General features: G+C 37.4%; 1 protein-coding gene across 9 annotated transcripts in view; it reads right to left on the bottom strand.

The window, feature by feature from the left end:
- Nucleotides 1-19,193, bottom strand: part of SLC44A5 (solute carrier family 44 member 5) — a 392,569-nt gene that overhangs the window by 133,203 nt on the left and 240,173 nt on the right. For all 9 annotated transcript variants that reach the window (XM_058439661.1, XM_058439656.1, XM_058439660.1 and 6 more), the window contains one exon: nucleotides 2,208-2,256. In XM_058439661.1, the coding sequence (XP_058295644.1) occupies nucleotides 2,208-2,256 (49 nt within the window). The remainder of the gene's footprint in view (nucleotides 1-2,207; nucleotides 2,257-19,193) is intronic.

Below are 19,193 nucleotides of genomic sequence, written 5' to 3'. Positions count from 1 at the left end.
GGCATCACAAAAGGCCCCAGGTAAAAATAAATTACTTTCCTCACTGTGATTATCACAATCATTTAGACTTTACCTGAACCACACGGTTCCATCATTAAATTCTACATGATGGAAGACAGGAGATCTCACCTCTTTTACTACACCTAAAACCAGCCAGGCATAATTCTGCTTTCTTATCTATGGCCTAGAAAGGCACACCTGTAATCTGTATTTCCTCTTTCTAAATGTGTCAGCCTATTTATTATAATTATTATTACTGTTGAATCTGATTTATACCTAAAGTTCCCTTGAAGCCAATAGGCTACATTCAATGCTTACAAATAAGTGATTGTAAAATGGATGTAATGACAGTAAAAGTAGCTACCACACTGAATGAGGCTGTTTGTATACTAGACAGCAAAATGTATTCTTTTTTTTTTTTTTTATTATACTTTAGGTTTTAGGGTACATGTGCACAATGTGCAGGTTTGTTACATATGTATCCATGTGCCATGTTGATTTCCTGCACCCATTAGCTCGTCATTTAGCATTAGGTATATCTCCTAATGCTGTCCCCGCCCCCCCCCACCCCCCACCCCACAACAGTACCCGGAATGTGATGTTCCCCTTCCTGTGTCCATGAGTTCTCATTGTTCAATTCCCACCTATGAGTGAGAACATGCGGTGTTTGGTTTTTTGTCCTTGCGATAGTTTACTGAGAATGATGTTTTCCAGTTTCATCCATGTCCCTACAAAGGACACGAACTCATAATTTTTTATGGCTGCATAGTATTCCATGGTGTATATGTGACACATTTTCTTAATCCAGTCTATTGTTGTTGGACATTTGGGTTGGTTCCAAGTCTTTGCTATTGTGAATAGTGCCGCAAGAAACATACGTGTGCATGTGTCTTTATAGCAGCATGATTTATACTCCTTTGGGTATATACCCAGTAATGGGATGGCTGGGTCAAATGGTATTTCTAGTTCGAGATCCCTGAGGAATCGCCACACTGACTTCCACAATGGTTGAACTAGTTTACAGTCCCACCAACAGTGTAAAAGTGTTCCTATTTCTCCACATCCTCTCCAGCACCTGTTGTTTCCTGATTTTTTAATGATGGCCATTCTAACTGGTGTGAGATGGTATCTCACTGTGGTTTTGATTTGCATTTCTCTGATGGCCAGTGATGATGAGCATTTCTTCATGTGTTTTCTGGCTGCATAAATGTCTTCTTTTGAGAAGTGTCTGTTTATTCATGGTGTTACCATGGAGAGAATGGAGAGATTTTGGACTCATTTTAAAGAAGGTGCCTTTATTCTAAGTATGCCTTTAAATGAGTAACCTGAAACAAATGACTTGGTTTTTTACAAAATTAGAACAAACTGAATATACATCTCTTTAAAGCTGGGCTATTACGGGGACATAACAGTAAATGCTAACGTACATACTGATGGTTGGCACATGCAAATGAGCATGCTGATCGCTAGTTCACATCACGGTTCATTATGACATACAACTGCCAGAAATCAAAGTTAAGCAAAAAACTGCACAGTCTTCCCTCCATATGTAGACATTTTACCTCACAATCCCCTTTGTGATTAGCAAAAAGCTTGCAAATAGAGGCTAAAATAAATAATAAGAGGACTATGAATTACTGGCTAATTTTAAAATGGCACAGAACCTTGGAGAGGGCAGAAAGCACCAGCTGAGATGAGTACATATTTCCCTAGAGCATTTTAAACTATCTTAAAGTGCACACGATGCATTGGTGAATGACTGCCTCTGAGAAAGCACTCTGATCTTGGAAGCTGAGAGGCACAAATACTTGGCTTGGAAGAAGTTGGCATGGCAACTCTGCATTTGCAATGGTGAGTCCCAGGGTAAACAGGTGCATAAAACAACTACTTGAATGAGTTTGCTTCTCTACAAAGTGGTTAAATCTCATAAAGCATTTTTTTCGCTTCTCTTTTTGAAAAGTACAAACACTTAGTTTAATAATGTAAGGCAGTTCATTTGCTAACGGGAGAAGATATTCATGACTCATGGAAAGATTTATTCTCTGTACTTTCCCTGTGTAAATAAGGTGACATTTAGGCAGAAATAAATCATTTTCCCCTCACAGTAGACACAATTCTCCATTGACTGGAAAACAGTACCTCCTCCATCCCCCAAAGCTTTCTGTGTGTGTTTAAAAAAGCATATTCCCCAAAAAATAATTGCTTACCTGTTGGCAACAGGCCCCTTGAAATCTGGGTCATACGTCCTTGGATCACCTGCATTTAAAACAAAGACATTTTAAGCATATAAGCCAGCAAATAAATATAAAATATTAATGAAGAAATATCTACATATTGGTTAGTCCACTGCTCAGTGCAGTGATGAATTCATACTTTAGTTAGATGAAACGTAAGTATGTCTTGGTTACAGTTGTCAATTCTTTCTCCTCTCTCCAGCTTAGAAGGAGGACTGGGAAGAGTGGTTAAGGAACATATTCCATATACCCAGTGAATGTATCCTCCCACCATACTGACTACCAACATTAAAGATTGTATCCAGGGTAGCAAAACTTGAAGCCTTTATGGTCTGCAAAACAATTTTACCATCTTCCATCACCAAGTGTTGCTGAGGACTTGTGAGGTGCACAGTTCAATATGAGATGCCTCGTTATCCCAGCTCTCCCATTCCTCTCAGTAGATTAGACTTTCCTTCAAGAAGTTCAAATACTAGTTACTGTTGGCCTCTATCATGTTGGCTGTATGGTACATAAAAATTAATGTTCTCTTATAAGAACATTTTTATTACAGTGTTTTCAATCTACTGGCAGACTTCATGCCATCTGGGAAGGTGCCCTTGTCACTTTACTGCATTATGATTGTGATATATTACCCTTTTCTTTAAACAGTGAAAGTACACATGGAATGGCTTTTTTCTCCCTACATGTACTGTGTGGGCAGACCCAGTTACAAGTTATGTAAAGTCATTCCTGGCCAAGGGTGTGCATTTTGCAATCCCCGACTTCTTGACTCTTCCCCTAAAACCAAAGCACTCCCACCTGCTCCTCTAGGGATTTGTCCCTATAAAAAGGTCTGGTCCTGAATAAAAGATAAAATTTTCCTGTTTGAGACAGTTGATATGTACTTCAGTGCCAAGTTCTCTAGCACACTGTCTGCTTCTCTTTTTTGGACAGCTTATCTGAATCTGCCTCACTGCAACAGATAATATTAAAGGTGTTTAAGTCTACTTTATCTGAGAACTGACCATCCCTCTGTCCCCCAATCCACAGGAGTAGGTCTTTAGTAGTGACATTTCTTCTTTGTGCCTGTTTTCTGGCCATGGCCAACTGGATCTCGTTCAGATATTGGATCCAAGCTGGGCCAGTCAGATTCTCAATCCCAGGAATTTAGAATTAGAACGGACAATGAGTTATTCTCAGTAGAAGACTGGAACTGCAAAATATAAACCTCGAAAACAAGAGAAGCAGAGAAATCTGGCTTTCAAAAAGAAGTTATTGAAGTAAACGTTCAAAGAGAAACAGAGACGATGGTCCTAATGGCATTTATCTTGTGGTCTAGTTCCTACCTGAAGCCCAGCGTTGAGTTTCATGAGATACCTTATAGTCTTAAACTGCGTTCCCTTTTCTCACTTTTAACTAGATCAAATTGGTTATATGTAACAAAAGAGCCAAAGAGTCCTATTAATAATTCGCTCTCTCAGCTTACATTTTAACTATTCATTTTAACAACATTTTTTGGGATCCTTGCCATGAACACTGGTGTGAGGATATGAAGAGGAATTTTTCAGACTAAGTCTGCCTTTATGAATCTCATACTTGAATAAGAAATATAAGCTCGAGAAGGCCGGACATGGGTGGCTCACATCTATAATCCTAGCACTTTGAAAAGCCAAGACTGGTGGACTGCTTGAGGCCAGGAGTTCCAGAGCAGCCTGCGTAACATGGCAAAACCTCAAATTAGCTGGGCGTGATGGTGCACACCTGTAGTCCTAGCTATTCCAAAGGCTGAGGCATGAGAATCCCTTGAACCCAGGAGGCAGACGTTGCAGTGAGCTGAGATTGTGCCACTGTACTCCAGCTTGGGTGAGAGAGCAAGACAGATGAGAGAAAGAAAGAAAGGAAAGAAAGGAAGAGAAAAGAAAGAAAAAGAAAGAAGGAACGAGAGAGAAAGAGGAAGGAAGAAGAAGGAAGGAAGGAAGGAAGGAAGGAAGGAAGGAAGGAAGGAAGGAAAAAAGGAAAGAAAAGAAACATAAGCTGGAAACACCATTTCAACACTGTGCGGTAAGAGCTGTGATAGAGAATGCTGTGGGGCACAGAACGGGTCATGAATGAACAGGCTTCACAAGCTCCTAACACTTAGCTCTGGCTTCATTTTCTGCTCATGCTCTGACCCTGTGCTCTTTGACTTGAATCTTTCACTCTGATTTTGAACACTCATATTTGCATCATTCCTGGTTCTAGCTTTCAGTTCCCAAATCTGTCTGAATAGCTCAAATAGCTCAAAAACTTTTAGGGGTATAAGATTCCAACAATCCCCCATATCAAATATTCTAATTCCATAGATCTGAGGAATGGGCCTGAGAATCTGTATTTTTAAATGACCCACTAACTGACTCTGATGCACAGGCAGATTTGGGAACCATTAAGCTATTTGATTTTAGTCTCAATTTAATAACTACATCCCAGTTTACACACTGTCATTATGTCTAGTTCTACTTAACAGACCAACCTAATGGAGAAAATGAGGAGAAAAGCAGGCCATCATGATGTGTATGAGTTTTGGGAAACACTACCATTAGATGTGAGGAGCCAGTGAAAGAGTTTTAGGAAGAGACACAGACATTCAAGAAAGTCAAATAATTTCAAGAAAAAGGAAAGATGATAAATTCTATAAAATTTATTCTCATTTGTACCAGGGACTACTGTAAGTTCTTTAGATGTAGGTCTGCCATATTGCACAATTCCACATAGAACGCAGTGTGAATTGCACTTCTCTGAGCAGTGCAATGCAATAGACCTAGTGTATTTATTATGTCATTTAATGTTTCTAAAAATTCATGCCATTTCAATGTAATAAAATATGCCATTATTATTATTCTATTTTACAAATGAGGAAGTTGGAGTACAGAAAGGTGAGATAATTTTCCCTAGCTCACTCAGCTAACAAGAGGCGGAGGTGGCATTGGAAGGCAGACTGTCCAACTCCAAAGCCTGTGTTGAACCATTTAGCAGTAAGTTGCTCATTGGTCATTTTAAAGTAATTCCACAGATGAGTAAGGAGAAGACAGGTTTAAAGGGGTTAACAACTTCTATTGATTTTGTAATTATTTGCTGTTTACATTAAAGGTAGGCAAAACCAGCTTAAAAGTATTTAGGCTGGCTTCCAATTTTCCTGTTATTTGTACCTCACCAAGTGAGAAAGTGGATTGCAGTGTAAATGAAATGCCATTGTCGAATCTGCCTGAAAAGCTGACACTTTCTGATTGTAAATCCTGGCTGCTTTATATTTCAGTTGAAAATACACCAAAACCACAGTCAGGTGATAAGATTGAGCTGATTCTGTATAGTAATGACAGCTGGAAAGTGATTACTTCACCCTGCCCCCAGGTGATGGCAGAATTTGTATTGTCATGCAAATTTTTTATATCCTGCAAATCAATAGAGGGCAGTGCTTTTATAGGGGCCCTCAGGTACTCTAATTACATCTCTGTAATAAATAGACTGAGGGGCCAGCTAAATGAAAAGAGCCACAGTGGTTCGCTGTCATGTGGCTTAGCTCCTTGAATGCGATTCGTATTTCTCACTTAAAGACAAAAAACCCTAAAATTATATAATATTTTATAAGCTTCTTAAGTCATTTGACTTTCTGATCACCAAATTTATTGTCTTACAACAGTAAATTTAGAATCATTGAAAAACATTTATAAAAGACAGCTACACATTGGTTGTTGTGGTTAACGGTTGGTATTGCAGCTACACAATGCAATTTCCAAACCAGAAATAATTCATGAAGATTAAGGAAAATAGTTCAGGTAATTAATTCAATTCATAGGTACAGATTTCACATGGCTCCATTGAAAGCAAATGGCAAGATAAAGCAGCCAGTCACGCTTAGAAAGATTCTTTTCTTTAAAAGTAATCTGTTTCTCAAAGAAAATGACAATATAACTACCATTGATAAGCTATAAAAAGTAAAAATCCAAAACATTTGATTTTATTCCTGCAGGAATATTCTCCTTCTGAGAACCTAATATTAATTCAGAAAGCAAAAAAGGAACTCAGGTGGGATAAATACATGTTCTAGAACTTAAAAGAGACCTACTGTGAGTAAGCAGGTCAGATAACTTTCCAGTGAACATGGAAAAATGGAGCAGTACAAAGTTAAGACTTTAATATACAACAATAGCCAGCAGAGAATTGTGAATAATTACGTATGTGTTTTATTTTATTTTTAAAACATGCTTTATAGTATGTCTATAAAAGAGGGCCTGTCATTTCATTCAAAGAAAGGGTTCTGTTTTCCTCTAAGTCTCACCAAATAATAAGGAATCATGTTCTTAGCCATTTCTTACAGGATGATGATCCCACTTCTTAGCCCAACACACGTGGCTTTTTACGATATGGCTCATCTCACCAGTCTTATTTCTTATAATGCCCCTCTTTTAACTTGATCGTATGCAATTCTGTACTATGTATGGTTCCCCCCTTTTCATATTCTGTTCCCTCTGAGTAATGTGACTTTCTCCTCCTTGTTCCCTTGGTGATGGCTAAAGGAGGCCCACACTTCCCCTCACAAACTTCCTACTGATTCTCAAGAAGGACAAGAACAAAGACATTCTACTGGCCACTGTGCCAAAGTGGGCCAAAGTGAATTCCACCCACTTTGACAGGAGAAGAATCCTGAGAACTTTCAAAGAATTCCATTCCAAAGCAGCTAATTCCATTAATCTCTGAGACACAGTACTTCCATTTGCATTGTTGAGCTTAGGACACTATAATACAGGTTATCTGTTTACATGTTGTAGTAGACAGAATAATGGTCTCCCAAAGATGTTCACATCCTAATCCCTGGACCCTGTAAATATGTTACCTAATATAAGGAAAGGGGTTTTGCAGATGTGAATAAATTAAGAACCATGAGATGGTGAGATTAGCCTGGATTATCTGGGTGAGCCCAATGTGATCACAAGGGTACTTCTATAGGGAAGAGGGAGGCAGATGAGTCAAAGAAGGAAATGCGACAACAGAAACAAGATTGGAATGATGCAATGTTAGAAAAACTCAACTGGCTATTTCTGGCTTTAAAGATGTAAAAGAGTCATTAGCCAAGGAATACAGAAGCTTCTAGAACCTGGAAAAAGCAAGAAAATGGATCTCCCCTGGACATCCTGCTAATGCCTTGATTTTAGCTCACTGAGATGTATTTTGGACTTCTAAAATCTAGAAACATAAGATAATAAATTTGTGTTTTTCTAAGCCACACTTAGAATTGTGTGGTAATTCATTACCACAGCAACAGGAAGTTAATACACATGACTATTTATCCTACTGGATTACTACATAGTTTCTCTAGGGCAGAAATGAGATCTTGGTTATTTCTCTGTTCCTGTTACCTACATTAGTGCCTGTTGTACACATAGCAGGCATTCAATAAATATTTACAAGGTAAGTTTTAAAAGAATGTCAATGTAATTTTGATATCTTGTATATTTAATTTAGATTATGAAAATACAACTAAAGGATCAATCTTGGCAGTCACCAGCAAATCATTTTAGATAAATTTCAACTTAGATTAAAGGAAGTTAATAGACTCCTAGAAGTGCACTGATGTGAAAAATTACTCCCCTTATCACCAACACTAATTCAGTCTCCGATTGTAATGTCAAGGCAAGTAGAAGCTGACAAAGGAAGTAAGGGAGAAAGTATCCCATATTGGTGAATAAAAACTGGGTATCAAATTAACTGGTATAAAATGTTATTTCTACCATCTATAAGCAGTATGATCTTGGGAGAATTACTTTTTGCCCCCTAACCTTCCATTTTTATCCATAAAATGATAGATAATGGAGGGAAAAAAAGTTGGGAAACAATTTCTACCTTCAGAGGAGACCAACTAACATGGGAAACAGTAAAATGTAAATTACCCACATAACTAAAGTGATCAGTGTAGAATCAGTACAAACCAACTTGTTGAACTGACATGTTGGCTACAAATAATACCAATAATTCTAGAAGGATTTCAGTGACTAAGCTGAGTGTGATGGTTATGGAATAACTTTTAGAAGGAGAGAAATTTTAACCATGCTTAAAGAATGTGTCATGTGTGAAAGCTAGACAACAGCACATACTTAGCTGTAACAAAGAGCTATGCTTAGGGGACAAGACATGACAGCAGTTAGAGGAATTAAGCACATTACCAGGAGTTGGAGGAGGACTTACACCACTCCCAAAGTCTTCTAAATAAGCAACATAATTGTTATGTGTTTATATATTTGATGCAGAGGAAATAAGAAAGTTAAGGCAGATGACTCAATGAGGAAATGGCTGTTGTATTTCAGACATAAGATGGTAGATGCCTGGCTGAGGCTGTAGCTGTGAGAGAGGATGAGGTAATTCAAGAAGCATTACAGAGGAATACATTTGTTGGGGGTGAAAGAAAGGGCATGGTACGCTGCTTCATCACCTAATGATGACAACGCCTCATGCAGAAAATGATGAGCATTCCAGAAACTCATCTCAGGCAGAAACATGACCCCACATTGGACATGGCATGATTAATGGAAATGCAAATGAGATTCCTTCGGCACTGATTTCAAACCAAACAATACAGTGGTATCATGACCTATGATGGTTGTTTTTCTCCCAGTCTGAGTAACTTCCTAAACATGAGATGATGAATCACCTTATATTCTACCAAGAATGTCAAATCCCCTGTTTTAAGAAACATTTTCCAAATCACTAGGATTTAAGTAGTTTGCATTATCATTTGAAATAATTTGCCCTATATGAACGCAAATCATAAACACTTCACTTATAACCTTAGAAGTAATAACTAAAAGAAGCACCTCAAAAGAAAAACATATATAAAGCACTCGGGCTGCCTCTTAACAGACTGATTTTATAGGCAGTGCTGAAGGATGGACGTTTAGGGGGCATTTGAAATGCACTTTTGAAAAAATGATTTTTCTTGATTAGTGTGACAAAGCAGTGAATTTGTGCTATAGAACAGCCATGAATTATTGGATAATCACACATCATCTCAGAATAAATAAATTCTGAATCAATATTGATTTAAAAAGAAAGTCTGGAAGCAAACAAGAACATGAATTGAGCTTGAAGGTTATCAGCTTGGGTTTTCTAACATTTCTTTCTAGCTGTATTTGTATTTTATTGCTCAACATGAATCACTCAAAAAAAAAAAAAAACCCATGAAATACTCTAATTACATTGAAACAACTCCTTATTTTCCTCTAGTTCCAAAGGTTATGCAATTCATTATCATGCCAGGCCCTTTTCCCCTACCTTCTAAAAAAAAGTAACAACTTCACAATTAAAGATGGAAAATGAGCAGCATATGCATTTGCCCTAAATATAAAACAAGTGACTTCATCTTGCTTTTCTGAATGTGGAGTTCAGGCAGCAGCACAGTAAATGAATAAAGATTGGAGAAAATGATAATTTTCATCATTAAATAAATATAAAAATTAAGTTCTTCTGTAAGAAGGGGAAAATTGTCTTTAAAGTTATAGCCAAGTAAAAGACTTTCTATTAAACTTAAGAATAAATACTACTAAAGAAAAACAGCAAGAGTTTGTCAGTTTATCACAAGTGCATAAGGCAGTTTGGTAGCTAGTGATAACATCTCTCCTGCTTCCTCATATCACCCACAGGTTATTGATGAGAATAAAATTAAACTGCTTATCAACTCTGACTTTTGCCACAACTCAAGAAGATAGACATTAATAATCACCGGGAAAACATCCCTATTCCTGGGCCTAAAGTGTAGGAAAGAAAACATATTTTAGTGCACAATTTCTACCCACAATGCATCATGATCTAACAAATAAAAACTACAGGTGGAGTATTCTATTAGAATCTGTATCACATAGATGCTTCTATTTACAAGGTAACTGAGCAAAAATGGTGGTAAACTATGATCTCTCACCAATGGGTCAGGCCAGTCACTTAGAACTATAAACAGGAGAAACAGCAGACAACAGAGATACATACAACCTGTTGTATTATCCACTACAAGCTGTTATTGAGAGAGAGAAATAGAGAGAGAGAGAGAGATCTTCTTGCCCAGGGCTAAGGGAGTGGTGGTTAGTGTGTGTGTGTGTGTGTGTGTGTGTGTGTGTGTGTGTGTGTGTTACAGATTAAGATAATCATAAGAAATAGATGCCTAGGGCTGATCTCACCCTCTTTTGGAGTCCTATCTCCCTGGCTAAAGTCAAAGATACAAATAGCCTGGATTTTATATACTTGTAAATTCTGTGGACAGAAATGTCAATTAAATTTTTTTCTCACGAAATGAATTTTTCATAAAGAGACTGAACATATTGTAAACTAATTGTCAAAAGAAAACCTTGGGATTACTTCTCTTATATTCCACATAGATTTGGAAGAGAGTGAAAGACTAGGGAAGGAAAACCTGGCATTAAGAAAAGGGATTTGCCTCATATTCTTCCATGATGCCAGTAGTACAAAACTGTGAGGATAAATCTGCACGGAAAAACTATACCTGCTAGCTTCAATTCCAAAAGTATTGTAGGCTCCCTTCTCTCTCTCTCTCTCTCTCTCTCTCTCTCTCTCTCTCTCTCTGTCAAAGCAACTAAAAATTTGAGATATAAAGCTTAAAGAATATCTTAAAAGCACTATAAAATTGACAAAATAGTGGAAAAATATCAGGCCAAAATACAGGAAAAGGGAGCATCCAGAGAAAGAAAGACACTACTAAAGCTATTATAGCCTCAAAGATATTTATCAACTTAGCAAATTCCATAAGCAAGGGGGCCAGAAGACATAACCTAGAGGCTGTTCAAGATGAGGGCTCAAATAGACTGTCCCTCCATAGAGTTGGAACTTCAGAGAGCTATCCCTCAGGTTAAATCCACCATATCCTTAAGAATGGTGGCACTAAGCAAAAAGATGAGGAAAAACACCTCATTTGAATTTGCAGTGTATGTGAAGTAATCAAACTCTATTCGATCTGTAGGTGCTCCTAGAAAACTGACAGATTAATAACAACAAAAGACCTCTGTTGGAATGTACTTTTATTCTATGTGTTCTCGTAATAGTTTTCCAAAGAAAATATGCAGCTCACACAAAAAAAAGCTACATCAGGAAACAAGACACCAAGAAAGAACTAGATCATTAGCAAACAGAAATAGATATACAAAGTCTTCAGATATTTAAATTATTAGTCCTAGGTTATAAAACAACTATGTTTACTGTTTTTTAGAAATAAAAGACAAACTTGTAGATAAATGTGAAGAACTATTAAAAGTTACCTAGTAGATTTGAAAATGAAGCAAATTGAATCAAGAAAAGAAAATCACAACAAATGAAATGTAACTCAGTAGATAAATTTGACATCATATTAGACACAGCTGAAGAGACAATTAGCAAACTAGAAAGTAAGTCAACATAAATTATTTAGAATGTAGCATAGAGAAATAAAGAGATGAAAAATATTAAAAAATAGTTGCTGGGCCAGGCGTGGTGGCTCATACCTGTAATCCCAGCACTTTGGGAGGCCAAGGCATGTGGATCACCAGAGGTCAGGAGTTCTAGACATGGTGAAACCTCATCTCTACTTAAAATATACAAAAAATTAGCCAGTGTGGCAGTGCACACCTGTAGTCCCAGCTGCTTGGGAGGCTGAGGTAGGAGGACTGCTTGAGCCTGGGAGGCAGAGGTTGCAGTAGCTGAGATTGTGCCACTGTACTCCAGCCTGGGAAACAGAGCAAGACTCCATCTCAAAAAGGTGAGGAGCACCTCTGCCCGGCCACCCTGTCTGGGATGTGAGGAAGGCCTCTGCCCGGCCGCCCCGTCTGGGAAGTGAGGAGCGCCTCTGCCCGGCCGCCCTGTCTGGGAAGTGAGGAGCGCCTCTGCCCGGCCACCCTGTCTGGGAGGTCTACCACGGAGGCCAGACGCAATGTGGGGGCTGGACGTGGTGGCTCACGCCTGTAGTCCCAGCACTCTGGGAGGCCGAGGCGGGCTGATCACTTGAGGCTAGGAGTTTGAGGCCAGCCTGGCTAACATGGCGAAACATATGAAAAATACAACAGACAAACCAACCAACCAACCCCGCAACAACAAAACGGGTCTACCCTGGAGTCATACTCTAATTTTTTCTGTTTTCCTCCCTTTCTGATCCTTTGTCCCACTTTTTCTTCCTCTTCCTTCTCCTTCTTCTTTGTCAAATAGAGGATTGAGTTATTATCATTGATCCATACAAAGTCCCTCTCTCATTTATTTTCTTTAATTCCCACCCCCCATTTCTATTCCCTGTCTTCCCATGTGCAACCTTCCTAATATGTTTGATATGCATCTTTTTGTTTGTATGTATTTTTAGAAAATGTTTATTGTTTTGTGTGCAAAAAAAATTAATAAAAAAATAGTTGTTACACTGAGGATGGAATGTGAGGATGGAATGCGAAGTTCTAACAGATATCAAATCAGATTTCCAGAAATAGGGAATAGAGACATACAGATGATGGAGACAGGCAATGAAACAAAATAGCCACCAACATAGAATTCTATATCTGGTGACAATATGTTCAAAAGAAAGGGTGAAATAAAGACACTTTCAGGCAAAACAAATGAGAGTTTGCCCCAGCAGGCCCTCACTAAAATACATTGTGTAATGAGAGAAGAAAAAGTAAGCCAGATCAAAGACTTTTGATGAAAGAAGAAATGCAGAGTGAAGAACTATGGAGAAAGGAGAATGATCACTTATTATTTAAAGCAATAATTAATAAAGTCTTGTGGGGTTAAATAAAACAAGAGAAAATTATGGCAATAGTATAATATAATCCAAAAATTGAAATATTATGAACTTTCGGTATTATGTAAAAAAGGGTAAAATATGAATGCATTTTAAACTTCTATAAGTATGCAGGCTGCAATGTTAAAAGAGTAGAATCAGCATACATTACTTCCAGACTAGTAGAGGAAGGAAAATAGAATAAGAAATTTAGTCCATCTATAATCAGGTAAGAAAGAAAAGGAAAATAAACATAGACTAGTCTGGGAAATAAGAAAGCACAACATAAGATGATATATCCTGCTATGGACTGAACGTTTATGCCCTCCCAAAGTTTATATGTTGAAGTCCTACCACGCCCCCCGACCCCAACTCAACTATGATGGTATTTGGAAGTAAGGGCCTTTGAGGGTGGTAGGTTTAGATAAAATCATGAGAGAGGGGTTCCCATGATTAGATTAGAGTTCTTATAAGAAGAGGAAAGGAGACCAGTGGTTTCCCTTTGCCATGTGAGGACACAGCAAGGGGATGGCTGTCTACCAGCCATCTACAAATCAGGAAGAGGGCACTCCACCAGAATCAAATCAGCCCACACCCTGATCTTTAACTTTTCATCTCCAGAACTGTGAGAAATAAATGTGTACTGTTTGAGCCACCCAGTCTATATAGTATTATGTTACAGCAGCCTGAGTAGGCTAAGAAATATACAAGCTCAAGTTTATTTACAATTACATTCAACACAAAGGGACAAAATATGCCTGTAAAAGATAAAATTGTCATACTAGATAAAAAACAAAATCCGACTATATGCTATATGTATATACAAAAAAAAGGATAGAAAAAGGTTGAAACAGGCCGGGCGTGGTAGCTCATGCCTGTAATCCCAGCACTTTGGGAGGCCAAGGTGGGCAGATCACGAAGTCAGGGGTTCAAGACCAGCCTGGCCAACATGGTGAAACCTTGTCTCTACTAAAGATACAAAAACTTAGCCAGGCGTGGTAGCGTGCACCTGTAATCCCAGCTACTTGTGAGGCTGAGAAAGGAGAATTGCTTTAACCCAGGAGGCGAAGTTTGCAGCGAGCCAAGATTGTGCCACTGCACTTCAGCCTACGTGACAGGGTGAGACTCCACCTCAAAAAAAAAAGAAAGAAAGAAAAAGGTTGAAACAAAAGGATGGAAAAAGATAAAGCATGTGAATTTTAACTAAAAGGAATGAGTTGATTTCTAGAAATCAAAATTATAGTAAAATATATTACTATGAGGTTGGTGCAAAAGTAATTGTGGTTTTGCCATTGACAGTATGGCAAAACTCGCAATTACTTTTGCACCAACCTATAGCAATAAAGAGGGTCATTTCATAATAATAAAAGTTCAGTTAACTAGGAAGATGTAATAATTTTAATTACATGCACTTAATAACAAAATTCAAAATGTGAATGTGTAGAACCACAAGGAGAAAGAGACATAATCATGGTAAAGATTGTAACACTTTCTCAGTGATTTATCCAATATTTTGATCAAAGAGACAAAAATCATCAGTAAGCGTGCACTCTATTCAATAAATGGTGGTAGGACAATGGATATCTATAAAGAAAAAATAATAATAAACTTGGACATTACCTTACATCAGGCACAAAAATCAATCTCAGATAGAAAAGCCTGAAGTGAGAGGTAAAATTATAGTCATTATCACCTCAGAGAGAGGATTTATTAAGCAGTGCACAAAGAGAACTAGTTATAAAATGAGTCTATTTGTAGAGAGACAGATATTAGGTATTTTTACATTTATTGGAAGCATCGGGCTTTCTTCCGTCTATTACACTGGTATCAGTAAATGAGTTCTAATGTAAGGGAAAGCATTGCCACACTTGGCAAGACAATGCGCTTTGATGTACCCAACTCTACAAGGATGTTCTTGAGGATGGAACTAGAGTGGTTGTACTGAGAGTGGTTTAGAAAGCCTGGCCACTTTAAGAGTCTTCCGTTCCAGTCTTTGAGATTCTGTCGCCCCACCCCCCCAAACCATCGCCCAAAAGGACTCATCATAATGAAAAAAAAAAAAAAAAAAAAAAAAAAAAAAATTTTATTCATGGAAAGGCTCAAAAAAGAGGATAAATTGAATTACTAAAAGAAATGTAAAACTCTTTTTGTTTTTAAAACTTTAAAAAAAAAATGGAACAAAAATGGAAATGTTCCTATTATTTTGAAAAAAGAATTTTTGGATACTGATAAAAACTAAAAGGTTCTTATACGGAAAAAACAAAGATAAATTCTGTGTTTTAAGATACTTTTTGTGCTTTATGTTGTCTCCTTTTCCTCTTTTTTTTCTTCAACTTGTATCTTAAGTTTCAAGGTACATGTGCAGGATGTGCAGGTTTGTTACATAGGTCAAAGTGTGCCATGGTGGTTTGCTGCACAGTTCAACCCATCACCCGGGTATTAAGTCCAGCATCCCTTAGCTATTTTTCCTGATGTTCTCCCCCACTGCCAGTCCCCCTAACAGGCCCCAGTGTGTGTTGTTCCCCCCTATGTGTCCATGTGTTCTCATCGGAGAACTTCTGTTTTTTTTTTTTTTTTTTTTTAAAGACAAAACTTTATAAAAACATGAGCAAAAGACTTGGATAGGAGCTTCAGAGAAGAAAATCCAAATGGTCAATAAATAATGAAATCATATTCAATCTCATTAGTAATTAGGAAGATATACATTAAAACCACAGAGAAATTATTATATACCCCCAAAGATGCATAAAAATTGAAAAGCTTGATAATATGATGTCTTGACAAAGATGTGGAGTCTTATACACTGCTAGTGAGAATAAAAATTGGTAGAAGTATTTTCAAAAAGTTTGGCATGATCTGACCCTATAAAAGAACAATTTCAGTCCTAAATATATACCGCATACTACGTGTATGTGCATTAAGATACACGGATAATAAGGTTCATGGCAGCATCATTTTTAATAGCCAAAAATTTAAAACAATCTAACGTTTTTGAAAAGTAAAGATAAATAATGACATAGTCGTACAATAGGATACTAAACAGTTACTTCTTTGCTAAAGTAATCACTGTCTTGAATTTCATGATCAACATTTATTTGCTTTTCTTGTAGTTTACTATTACTTATACATTCCTAAATAATATAATTTGTCTATTTTTGGCTTTACATAGATGGAATCAGATGATACGTGCTTTTTCCTCTTATCCTTATTATGTTTGTTAGATTCATATGGCTGTACGTATGTTCTCTCTCACTCTTTCTAAGACATACTCACACACTCACTCACAAAACAGAAGAAAATGAAAGGTTACATTTTTCCATACAAGAAATCCAAAACGTGTTAGCAATATTACTTCAAAGACTCAAGTAATCCAAGTTCAGAGACTGAGACAGTCCATTCAGTGAGCCAACTGAGCATCTGCTATCATTTTGATTATAGCTGGAAATCTGTGTAACTTTAGCAAGTCACTTCTCTAACTCAAGATATAATAATTTTTTGACTATCTATTAGTCCTCATACAGGTTTTGTTTATTGTCAGTCATCCCTACTAGACTTTAAGAGAGTCAACTTTAAGAGGGCAGGAACTTTGTCTGTTTTGTTTATTACTGCATGCCCCACCACTCAGAACAGTGGTTCTGGATAATCGTAGATGCTGATTAAATATTTGCTATGAACAAATAATGAAATTTCTCTTAGAGCTGTCTTTTTAAAACATTATTTGTTCTGCTACTTTTTATTCACCCTCCACACAGGCTGCTGCCAGTTAGGCTTTTCATAATGCTGCTCATGCAACCATTGGCTAGAATGCATCATAAAACTGACTTAAGAAGTGTTCTGCTTTCACATTTTAAAAGTCTAAACAGCCAGCCGGATTTCCAACTTACTTTCTGCAGAGAGATAACGATGACAAAGTCACAAGGCAGGATTAATATGTACACTTCCAAGCAATTTCTAGTCACTTGGTTGCTTCAGTTACATTTCTGCCAATAGTCATTCCCTCCTGCTGAGGCAGCTAAGGAGGGGTGGCACCTCCAGCTTTCAGTTCAAAAACAGTAATATGGGGTAAGGTAGAACCTATTCTCAACACTTTTCAAGGATTCTTCTTCCACATTGTATTCACTTGAAGGCCTGCATATTAACACATGACCTTTCACTCACTACTGATTTTTAAAATGAATGAAATATTTTAGAATCCAAATATAAGTTAGCAGAGGGATTTTAGAACAAAGTTTCTATTTCTAAAGAACATATATAGGTTATATGTGTGGAATCACTATAGATGTCTGTTTCTCTAACCATAAATTCCCTTGATCATCCTAGTGCCATAGGAAAGTCTCTTAGAGAACTGAGGCTGAACCCTTTAAAGCTGTGTGCAGGTGGATGTTCTAGGCATTCTGAAGATAATTCAGGTTATTTCATTTCCAATCATTCCCCAAACTTCTTGATTGGTGGAATATTTGAGTTAAAATATCTGGAAGTATTGGGAGAAAAGCTGAGTGTTGGGAGAGAAGCTGAGGCAGGGCTTACATGTCTCATAGACTTGCTGGCTCCCAGCTTCTAGCACTCCCATTATCTCAAGCAGCCATGTGTTTCTCATTCACTTGATACACTGTTTCCTTTCAACTCCCACATCCTCACTACCTGTTTCTTTGTTTGAGCACCAATAAATAGCATGGGCTCCCAGAGCTTGGGGGCCTTCACAGCCTCCACACTCGCGATGGCCCCCTGGTCCCACTTTCTCTCTCAAACTGTCTTTTTCTTATTCCTTTGACTCCGCTGGACCTCGTCACCCCCATGACCTGGTGTTGGGTCTGATCACTCCAACACAGAAAAGCTTACAAAAATCAAAGGATCATCCAGTGGCCCAATCAACTCTTGAGCTCTTAAGTAAAACCTCCTAGGTCTTCTTTTTCTCCCAGGAATTTTCCAGAATTTCTGAGGTACCTATTTTTGACTCAGATCTTTTAGGTAGCCCTATGTTCTCAAGGAGAAAGGAGCTCCGGGCTTCTTTTCTGTGCCACAGTTGACACCAATCCAAGGAGGGTCCACTACCTTCTTCTACTTAGGTCAACATTAAAATTGAGACATATTACTTCATTATGTCATAATGTATATCTGTTTCTCGATGTCCACTTTCCCACCACTGTGTGCTATCAGTTACCGTCATAAATGAGAGGTTGGTAAGATGTGCTTATTTATTAATATACATCTAGTCAAAACTTTTAAAGTATGGAATTCTCTGTTTAACCAACAAAAATTTCCCATACACATTCTTATTAATGAAAATTTTACAAAGAAATAAAGCCAAGGTTGATGCACATGAAGACATAAAGAGCTCTTAACTAATTTAAAAAATACTATATAAAAATTATAAACTGTATTTTCTACTAGGAACAAAAGATGTAGTAGAAAGAGCTAATCAAGATACAAAAAGTTTATATTCTAACACTATGTTTTTGACTCAATATGTAACCTTGAAAAAATCATTTTGCTTTCTTATGTCTCAGTTTCTGTTAAAGGAAGAATATAATCCATACACTACCTATATCACAACTGGAAAAGTCAAATGAGATCATGATGTGAAATTATTTATGATATTTCCATTAATGTGAGAAAGTATTGTGATTATTACTGTTACATATTAAATGACATGTGAAATGTCTGACAGACAAGAGGTCCTCAATAAAAATTACAGTTAGGCATCACATAATGATGCTTCAGTCAATGATGAATCACATACATGAAGGTGGTCCTCCAAGAAAATAGTGGAGCTGAAAATTTCCTATTGCCTAGTGACTTAATAGCCATTGTAACTTCATAGCACAAAGCATTACTCATGATTGTGATGTTGGTAAATAATACTATGCTATCAGTTGTATAAAAGTATCACACATACAATTATTTACAGCCACGATACTTGATGATAATAAATGACTATGTTACTTGTTTATGTATTTACTATACTGTATTTATTTAGAAAAAAAAACAGTAAATTGTAAAACAGCCTCAGGCAGGTCCTTCAAGAGGTATTCTAGACCTCTTGAAGTCAGTGGCTTATGTCTATAATCCCAGCACTTTGGGAAGCCGAGGTGTGCAGATCATCTGAGGTCAGGAGTTTGAGACCAGCCTCATCAACATGGTGAAACCCCATCTCTACTAAAAATACAGAAATTAGCTGGACATGGTGGCGGGCACCTGTAACCCCAGCT

Source organism: Hylobates moloch, unplaced genomic scaffold, assembly GCF_009828535.3.
Source record: "Hylobates moloch isolate HMO894 unplaced genomic scaffold, HMol_V3 SCAFFOLD_5, whole genome shotgun sequence".
Lineage (NCBI taxonomy): Eukaryota > Metazoa > Chordata > Mammalia > Primates > Hylobatidae > Hylobates > Hylobates moloch.
This window is presented reverse-complemented; position numbering and strand designations above follow the sequence as displayed.